This window comes from Drosophila innubila (assembly GCF_004354385.1).
Source record: "Drosophila innubila isolate TH190305 chromosome 3R unlocalized genomic scaffold, UK_Dinn_1.0 2_E_3R, whole genome shotgun sequence".
NCBI classification, from domain to species: Eukaryota; Metazoa; Arthropoda; class Insecta; order Diptera; family Drosophilidae; genus Drosophila; species Drosophila innubila.
The window spans coordinates 5890885-5901211 of record NW_022995380.1 but is presented as its reverse complement, the minus strand read 5'-3'; the positions used below and the strand labels follow the sequence as shown (position 1 = coordinate 5901211).

The 10327-nt window shown below is 38.0% G+C and overlaps 1 protein-coding gene across 17 annotated transcripts in view; it reads left to right on the top strand.

Annotated features, from left to right (window-relative positions):
* Nucleotides 1-1965: 1965 nt before the first annotated feature.
* Nucleotides 1966-10327, top strand: part of LOC117789921 (protein lap4) — a 65626-nt gene continuing 57264 nt past the window's right edge. For 15 of the 17 annotated variants that reach the window (XM_034629125.1, XM_034629124.1, XM_034629122.1 and 12 more), the window contains exons 1-2: nucleotides 1966-2038; nucleotides 3218-3781. In XM_034629125.1, coding sequence (XP_034485016.1) covers nucleotides 3620-3781 — 162 coding nt within the window. In that variant the 5' untranslated portion in view covers nucleotides 1966-2038; nucleotides 3218-3619. The other 2 variants (XM_034629110.1, XM_034629111.1) reach the window with 2 other exon arrangements.

Genomic DNA, 10327 nt, shown 5'->3' with positions numbered 1-10327 from the left:
GCTTGTTTTTTTGTCCTGCCTTGCTTCTTCTTTTGGCCAAATGTCTCCGTCGACGTTGCCATCGTTGGTGGCGGCTCTTCAAATTGTGCAATTTTTATGGGTTGGTTGGGGCAAGGGTCGGAGTGTGGCATTCATGAATAAAAGATTTCCAAGTGTGCTTGCTGCTTGCCTCCTTTTCCTCTTCCCTCTCCACAAACTTCTTTCGGCCACCATTTGCTCTCAATTTATTATGCTTTTGGCCTTGCCGAGTGCAAATAATAAGCAGCAAGTGCACTGCCACGCCCCCATAACGCCTCGACAGGCACCTTGGCTGGCAGCTCAGCAGTGCCACGCCCACACAATTGTCGGGCACAGTCGAAGGCGCTTCTCGTAAAATTAGCAAAGCAAAGAGTTGCAGTTTACTTGCCATTTAAGCGCCCCACTCGACAGCTGTGTTTGTCAGTGGCAGCAACAATAACAGCCACAACAACAGCAGCAACAACAACAGCTACACAAACCCAACAATGTCTGCGCTGAGGTTGCACTTGGTTTTGTTTGCAGTCGGCGCTCATTTTCATTATTTGTTGTCTCTCAAGATCATTTGTACTGGCCAAAGCAGAAACCCAAATATCCCCACATGGCTGTTATTATCACACGCCCCCAAAAAACAAGCAAAAATACTGGCTATCTCTTTAACAGCTTGAAGTCTTTACTTTAAGCCACAAATTGCAATTTTATTATAATTAGTTACATTTTCTTTTGAATCATTTTCTAAAAATGTCTTTAACATTACTAAATAATAGCATTTTGCTAAATTTGTATGTGTATTTTCTGTGTTTGGCTATCTTAATTAAACTTTTAAGTTTTAAATTAGACGCGCATACCGCGCAAAATTTAAAAGCGCTTACCAGCACTGAATTCAAGTGCAGCCAACTTAGCGCATATGAAATTAACATGCATGTTACAGTGCCAATTTGAGCACATTTGATATCGATGACAACAAATGAACGTTTTTGAACAGTTTTACAGCCGCTTAATTTAAATATGTTTAAAATATCAATTTGATGGATGGTTCGAAATTAGATTAAAAAAGGTGTTGGTTTTAATAAAGGTAATTTAATTTTGACTGCTGGATAAATTTGAAATTTTGTCATTACCCGGCTGGCTATTTAAAATATATATTCAAGAGTCTGCAATATCATTTTGCTAAGACTATGCCAAATTGCACAAAATAAGAAATTTAGATGCCTTTCAGTCAGAAACAGTAATTTTTTCCGCCAAAGTTGGCAGGACTATGTGATGTTGTACTTCTGTTAAAAGCAAGTTAAATGTTTATGTTTAATAACATTTTGGTATTTTCGACTGCAATTGCGGTCATACTTTGATCACAATTTGAAAGGCGCGAATTTTAAATATTTTTGGTTATTGTTTGAGACTTAAAAAATATAAACCACGAACGTTTGCAGATGTTAAGTATGGAGCAAATTGCCAATAAGACATAAAGTTGTTAAATTTTATACCTAAAATTTACCAGACTATTCTGATATATCAAATGGTAATTAAAAAATACTGAATCAGTATTAATTATTAGGCGTATCGTGCGGCCGCACTGGAAAATTTAAATATAGCTGAATGCAAATATCAAAATGCAATAACTTTGAAACAAACTAATAATTTGATAAAAATTTAAAATTCGAAATTTAATACATTTAAGGAAAACATTTTTAGGAAGATTTGAAGCTCGTCAACCACAGGGGGGAGAGGTTACAAGTTTAATTCAAAAAAATACATATAAAAAAAAAACAAAATTCTAACAAAAACTCCTTAAAAATTTCAAAAAATTCTAGCTTCAAAATTCAGAAAAATTCAAATTTAGATGAATTTTGTTGGGTGCAACCAAATTTTCAATTTGATTAAAATGGTACAAGCTGCCAGATCGGAAAATTTTGCAGGGTGGCAATGCTTAGACGGGGTGGCCATAGTGGTAACAGTGAACAGTTGCCGAATTGTTTTTGTCGCGAGCGGTTGATACGAACGGGCGCTGCGCTTCGTAATTAGTGTACGTTTGATTTCTGTAAACTCCGTTTTTGTATGCGCGCCTGTGTGAGAATGTATGTATGTTAGTTATTTGTAAGCTCGCTTGCTGGGCTTTGTGCTTATGTACAGTTAATATTCATATTTGTTGTTGACTGCAGTCAAGGCAAATTGTAAATGGCAAAATGAAGCGTGCGAAAAGAAAAAAAATTTGCAAACAAGCGACGCCGCTTGCCTGGCCCGAGTTCTTGTTGTAGTTGTGTTTGTGTAGCCGCCTATGACCAGCACTTTGTTGTTGCGCAGCGCGCATTTGACTGTATTGTATGTGTGGACGTGTGTTGTGTGTGTGTGTGTACATTCCAAAACATACGCTTGCACAGTGGCACCAAAACGAGCTCACAATTATTTCAAAGCCCATCCATGCCCGGCTTTGGGCGTGAGTGTGTGCGTTGTGTGTGTGTGTGTGTGTTTGGGTGTGTCGATGTTGGCCGTGTTTATTATAATTTTCCTCTTGTTTTATTTCGTTGAATTTTTTAACCCAAGTGGAGTTTTTTGTTGTTCTCTTTGGTGCGTCGCTGCTGCTTTTGTTTTTCATCTACGCTTTGGGCCGTTGGCCGTTATTGACAGTTCTCTCATTCTAAGCCTATTCGTAAGCGGCCAGTCAAGTGTCATTGTGTGTTCTTGTTGTTGTTGCTTCTCTGCTTTTTCACGTTTGTCTGTGGAAGAAGCAACAAATGCGGCGATTGCCTCGTTCGCGTTGCCAACTAGTTGGCACAATTATCAAAACTAGAGCTACGTGATAAAATGTGGCCAAAGAGGAGGGACAAGCAAATGGCCGGTGGTACAAGAACAACAACAAACTCGAGTGCCAATTAGAATTTATTATTATTCATTAATTTTCTTATTACTCTCCTTCACACACACACACACGAACGTAGGCCTCGAGGCTCGAGTCACTCTGCGCGCTCGCACTCGTTCATTCTTTCTCTCTCACGCTCGCTCTCTGCGGAGTCACAACACAACAGAACACCAACAACAACAAGAAAAGTGTATGGCAAGGACAGACAGAGTGCTGCTTCTTCTTCCACATTCCTTTTGCTACCTTTTTCGTAACTCAACGCGAGTTTAGCACGAATACAAATACAATACGAAAAAGGAGAATATGCGATAAAGTAAAATGTAATAAATGTTTTATTAATTACAGTAAATTTGTGCAAAATGTGGCTAAAACGTGTGCGATAAAAGTAAAACGAGAGTAAAACCAGTACAACTACAACAACAACAAATAAAGTAAAATACAAAAAATTAAAGATAAAAATAAAGATATAAAGTGCAGGGACAGCGCCAGCAACAAAAACTGCGCGTGACTGTCTCTGGCTCAGTGTTAGTGTATCTGTGTACGTGTCTCTGTGTTTGTGTGCGTTTGCAACAGATGCTGCAAGCGTTATACTATATATGTGTGTTGTTGTTGTGCAAAGACAACAACAGCAACGACGCCTAAAACGACTACAACACGAAAATACGTCATCAACTGAGAGCGTCAACAGAAGCAGCAGCAACAACAACAATTGTATCAACAACGGCAGCAGCAACAACAGCAACAGCCATGTTCAAGTGCATTCCAATTTTCAAAGGCTGCAACAGGCAGGTGGAATTTGTGGACAAACGCCACTGTTCCCTGCCCCAAGTGCCCGAAGAAATATTACGCTATTCGCGCACCCTTGAGGAGCTTTTTCTGGATGCGAATCACATACGCGATTTGCCAAAGGTCAGTATACAATAGACACACAGATACACACACACACACACATACATACGAGCATACAATATGCTTGTGTCTGTAGCTGTCTCTGACAGCTGTAAAACATCGTTTATAGCCCACTGTGGTGCGATTTAAGTAATACAGTGAAAGCTCACTAAAAAGAACAGTGTATTACTTTTTATGTATGTATTTTATACTCTCTTTGGCATTAATAATTTGTAATTTACTTTAATTTTAATTGAGAAAATTTACATTTACACATTCTCTTAACAAATGTAAATTTTTAAATTTAGAAAGCAAGCAGAACGCTTTAGATTTTTATTTTAGATAGAACACTACATTTTTATTTATATATAAAAAAGAAATAAACCAATAATAATTGGCAAAATGTGAAAATATAATTTTTGCCCATTACAATTATTTGTTTTGTATAAATTAGATTGAAATATTCTATACTATAACTCAGTTGTGTTCTACAAGTCTTTAAAGAAAAATAAATGTTGATGCTCCTTAAAACAATTACTTTCAAATGTCTAAGCAACTGCTGAGAGATTTGACCAAATGTAATTTATTGAATTTTATGAAAAAATATTTTAAAATTTAATAAAAATGTATTTAATAAATTTTTAATGAATTTGAGAATTATTCAAAATGTGTCTAAACTAAATAATTTTGTTGAAGTAAATTTGAGTCAGTCGATTTTGTTTGACTTCAAAAACATGTTTTAAAAATAAAATCATTGACATTTAAGGAACACCGACATTTCGAAAGGTTGTTTTTAAAAGCAATTCTGATTTTTTTGTCTATAAAAAGCGATAAATAGTCTTATCAAGATCCACTTTTCGTTTTAAGTAAAATGACCATACTTAATTTTACAGTGTATTATTAACTACAACTCTAGTTACCAAAAGATTTGGTTTTCCTTGCTATCGTACGACTGAATAAGTATTTTATTTCAAATGAATAAATACAATTCTTATTTCTAGTTTATTATATGCGAGTGACCACTGTCAAGCATTGTTGTTGGTAGGTTCACTGAACTCTCTCCCAGCATCCCCCTGTCCTTTGTTATGGGAGAGCATAGATTTTATAATTTGCAGCTGATGTTTACTCGTATCTTGGTCTATACCTGTCCCAACCAGAAGATAGGGATGTTGTCCAGCGTTACCCGTCGCAACCCACCTCCCCTGGCAATTCTCTTGAACTTAGAGCTCCCTCTCGTTCTCTCTCGCACTCTCTGTCTTGCTTTCTGCGCACTTCTGTCCAAATAACGATATCTGAGCAGCGCATCGTCAAGACAATAATTACAACAAAAGACGTCCGTTGGCAGTACTGGCGGAAGTCTTTAATTAATACGGAGGCGCTGTGGGACGCGGGTTTTTACAATGGTGGCCACTGTCGTGGTTAGTATGTGTCCATAGTATGTGGCATGCGGCATGGAGCATGGAGCATGGGGCATGTGGCATGCATGCATAATTGAATCTCTAATTACGCAACATGCAGATACAGATACAAATTACATATAATGTACTTATAGATATCGTATGCCAATTATGTCGCTGCTTAAACATCAAAGACGACACCGACAACATTTCTAATTAACGATCAAGTGTCGCCACAGCCAAATACAACAATTTGGTGTCCACTCCGACAATTAGCAGCGATTAGCGACTCGTCGTTTGAGCTGCAATTGTGAATCATTTTGTTGTGTATATGGAAATGGGTTGGAATTATTTATTTACTTAGCTACGCTGCTGGCTTCCGTTTTTATGCAGCTGTCAAGCAAGCAAATGATAAGCAAGCGAATGCTCGACAAGCAAATACCCTGTGAGGTAGACTAACTTCTTAGAAAGAAATATAAAGAGTTGAGATTGAATCTAATTTACTGACAGAAAAACGAATTAACTGAAACAAAGATGAATTAACAGATATTCCTAAAGTAATTCGACGGTACTGATCTGAAAAATAAGTATACAGAATATTTTAGGGCATTTATGAGAAACCCTAGTTTATTGGGAGATCAGAAATGGAAGCTAAAAACACACAGAATAAATTTGCTTATATGCTTTTAGATGATTTAACAAATATAAATTTACATTTTATCGGGAAGAGCTCTTTTAAGTAAATAAATTAAAATTTGAGAAAATTGAGTAAAACAAATTGAGTACAAAACAGCATATTCTTTTTAATATTTCTTGTTGGTTACAGGGTATAGAAATGACAACAAGTACAGCTGTAAACAGAAGTGAAGCGTTGACATAGCAACAAGTGGTGGGTGGTGTTGGGAGGAGGTGGGTTTTTGGGTTGGTCAGTTGTTGCCTGGGTTATACACACAAAACTTTGTAGTATATGTATTTATGCAGCTGTATGCCTTATAGAATATGCATCCTAACAACGAGTGCAATTCATTTGCGGTCAGTTGAGTTTTTTTTTAATTCTGTTTGTTCGCTTTACAGCAGCATTTTCCATTCTGTTGTTGTTGTTGTTTTTGTTTTGTTCGTGTCTTGGAAATTGTGTAGTCTTCATTTGATTTTTCTCCTTTCTAGAGCTTCCTTCGCGGTTAGCCGCACTCGCTAATGAACTTCTAATGCAAATTTGTGTTGCTCGTTTACATCAATAAAGAGCATAGAGGAGGCAACAACATTTACTGGAGCAATGGACCCACAAGTTGTTTGCCGTTTCTCTCAGCAATCGCAACGACAGCAGCAGCAACAACAATGACTACAACAACATGTTGCTGACCGATGACAACAACAGAAACGTCGACAATGGACAGGCATAATGATGATGTTCTTTCTCTGCTAAGTTCGTTTGAATTCCAAAGCGACTGTCAGCGTCGGATGTGTTAGTTGTTGTTGTTGTTGTTTATGTTGCTGATACTGGGAGCTAGTCGGACATCAACCCTTTGCTTCTTTTGAAAGTTGCACACAATTTCCGCGTTGTCATAGCAACAATAAACATCAGGGACAGACAGTTGCCGTGCTTCAATTGAATTGCTCTTAACTCAACGACAATCTGCCTCAATCTCTCGGTCTATTCATGTTGTTTGTCGCTTGACAGATCCGCATACGTTTGTTTATTGCCCCCAAGTTGAATTGCAGAGCTGGAGATGAGAACATAAATTTAAAGCATATAAAAGTAGACTAACAGTAGTATTAAACTCTGTTTATAAAATTTTAATAACATCTTAACATTTGTGACAGCCTTAGAATTCAATTATTTGTTATAATTATACTCGTACTCACTCATTTAGCGGAAAATGCTGTGGCACTTGCATTATGCAATTAATTCTGCATTTCACAGAACCTACCTCAAGTAAATTTCTTTGAATTTTCAAGCATTTTCATTTGGGGTATGAAATTGGGTTACGCCCATTCATGGCCCTCTTCATTTAGGCCAATTAGTCACACTCGCTGATAAGATATCAAGTAATCGCTTCTTATCACCTGCCTTGAGGTCTGTAACCACCCGAGTGCCTTTCCTGGCTTTCGCAACTTGAACCAACGCGTTCTTTGTTATTGCAGGTGCGTTTTTGAGAACTCAACCGTCTGTTTCAGGCTTTTGGAACACAATACCGAAGCGTCGGCAATGACATCATTTAGCAGCTGCTTTGAAAACCGCTAAATAGAATCTAAAATGGCGTCTCTACCTCTTTCTCGCTCTTTCTTATGCTTTTTAACTTGCTTTGCTATAAGCCCCGACCGAGCAACTGAAAGCATAAACTGGGCTAAATGATAGCATTCGATGTGCACATATGTTTGTACATACCAGTATGTTCAAGTAAATCTTTCGCTTTATATTATTGCCAAACTTTGGAATTGACTTTTGTATTTAGCCTTTCAATTGGTCACAGTTAGTTAAATAGCGGCGTACTCTGCCGTTTGCTTATATAAATTCTATGGAGTCGCCGCTCTAAACCTGTTTCAGCTATAATAAATATTCCCAAGCTATTTCAATTAGTTTTTATACCCTGTGGCGATAATGAAATCTAACAGAGTATGCCAAATCACATCGACACTTAATAGTTTTTATAATATACATTGAAATTTTTTTTATAAACATTTACAAATATGTTTATTTTTGGCATTATTTTTTTTACAATTTATTTAAAAAATTAAAATAAAAATGAGTGTTAAAATTTGATTAATGAGAGTTAAAAATAAGAGCAAAACCATTGTATAGAAAAGATTAAATTTAATTGTTATTCATGAATTTATTAATTTACTTCAGAAATAAGAGTTAAATTAGCCGTTATCTATTAATGTTAATAAAATAATTTTATTCCGTTTCTATTATACCCCATAGTATATCTACGATTTACCCCTGATAAAGTTACAATTGAATTAAATTTGAGCTCAAATCAACTTGTTGGTTTCTTACTAATGGTAATTTAACATACACTTAAAACCATCAATTGTGGAGTTCATCTGGCGGGCTGTCCCAGCGTATCTCATATTCGATCAGTTTAGTATTATATAGATCAACTTGTTTACTAGCAGCTTTATGCAATGCAACACCAAGTGACGTCAAGGCAACAGTCGGGTATGTTGAAGATTTTGTACAGTCTGAAGCTAAATTAATTTTCATTGCACAAAAATCGACGAATAGATTTATCGATAGTTCATTTATCCAAATTGCTAACTAGTAGATATTTGGCAGAGATGATAGAGTTGAAACTAACTGAACTCGCTTGCAAGTTGCAACATAAGGAAAGTTGTTAAAATGACAAATGCTCTTTCGACTCTTTCTTTCTTTCTTTAATGCTTTTAAGCTGCAACTTGTGGCTGCACCAATGGATGTATCTCTCGCTGTGCAGTGTCTTTTGTCTTTGTTTTGTTTGTGTGCGTCGCGTCGCTAGAAAAATGAAGATGTACAGATTTGAGCAGGCGCACAGATGCGAACAGCAGGCAATTGGCCTAGACACTGTGGATGGCACTCGGAGTCGCATCTACTTATGTATGTATGTATATATTAACTTGTACATGTATATGCGACTGCTGCAAATGTTGCAACCACTGCCGGTTGTCGTCGTAGCATGCCACAACATGCATGTGTCTTTTAACTGTGACTGAAGCTCGTCCGGTTCGTCAGCTCTCTGTTGTTGTTGCTCTTGCTGTTGCTGTTGTTGTTGTGTTCTAGCTCAGCTGGTTTTCGTATTTCGCATTTTGCATTTACGAGTAGATGCCTCCAACAAGATATGCGAATTGTATCTAGAACTCGTTTTGCCTCCGTGTGTTTAATACTGCGTTCACCTTTTGCTGCTCGCCCATTCATTTGCAACATGCACACCACCAAGCATGGTTCACAATGCAAATGTGTGCATGTGTGTGTGTGTGTGTGCGAGTGTGTGACGACACACAACTAGATACATTTAGCCGATTACACTTGCAGATACATTATAAAAATGACTGAAAATCAACGAAGCGCAAGGCAAGTGTGTATGCGAGTGTGTGTGTATGTGTGTGTACATATGTGTGTGGGATTTCCATACATGTCATGGATCAGTGCAATATAATAAAAATACACCCACAGCATTCTACAGAGTTGAGAGTAAAATGTATCACGGCCTTGCATCTAAATGTATATGCATGCAAAGCTATTATATTTTTCTATTAGGTAGCTCAAAGTGCTTTAACACAATTAATTACATTGGCCTGCATCCCTTTTTGGTCAATCAATTGAATTATGTGGCCTGGTTTCTAGCAGAAAACAAGTGCAGCATCAATCGCGACGTGCGTGGGGCATGCCACAAAAGTCTGCTTTGTGTTGTGTTCTTTCTGTTGCTGTGATGCAACCCATTCGAAACAAGCCACAACTCGTTGGCCTGGCCAACGCACACACACACGCACACACACACAAACAAACACTAGTTGATGGCTAGTTTGTCGTCCATCTGCTGCTTGCTGTGCGCCTGCTCCAACTAGATACAATAGTAAAAGTGTGTTGGCTGCCTCAACGGATACCCGACGACCGAGTGAGTGTATGAGCGTGAGTGTGAGTGTGAGTGTCTCACAAAACTGGTAGTACTCGGACTCGTACTCGTACTCGTACTCGTACGTGAAGGTACGTTGCAATGCCGGCCGGCCGGCCTGTAATTTATGGCAATGCAAAAGAGTGACTGCAAAAGATACAACAAGCTACCGCCATCGCGTGGGCTGTGGGCACCAGCTAACCGACTATTTGTGTGGGCGGGGCAGGGGGGCTGCACTTGGCTAAAAGTTTACAATTCGCATTCGTTTTTATTGTCATCACGTCTTGTCTGTCCTCTTTTGCTGCATTTTGCTGTTTTTTTGTCTCCACTATTTTTTCTTTCTCTTTTTCTTTACATTGGCGGCCATTGCCCCCCTACGCCCCTCTGGCCAGCGCGGTGCCTGCATTTTCAGGCCTTTTTCATATGCAATTTGTGTGAGTTTGTGAGTGAGTGTGCTTTATTTTATGCTTTTACTTTTGTCTTCCTGCATTTTTCGTTCGTCGTTCGTCGTTGTCGTTGTCGTTGCCTTTTGTCACTGACAGTTACAACTTTCTGACGCATGATTTGTGGAAAGGCCTTTC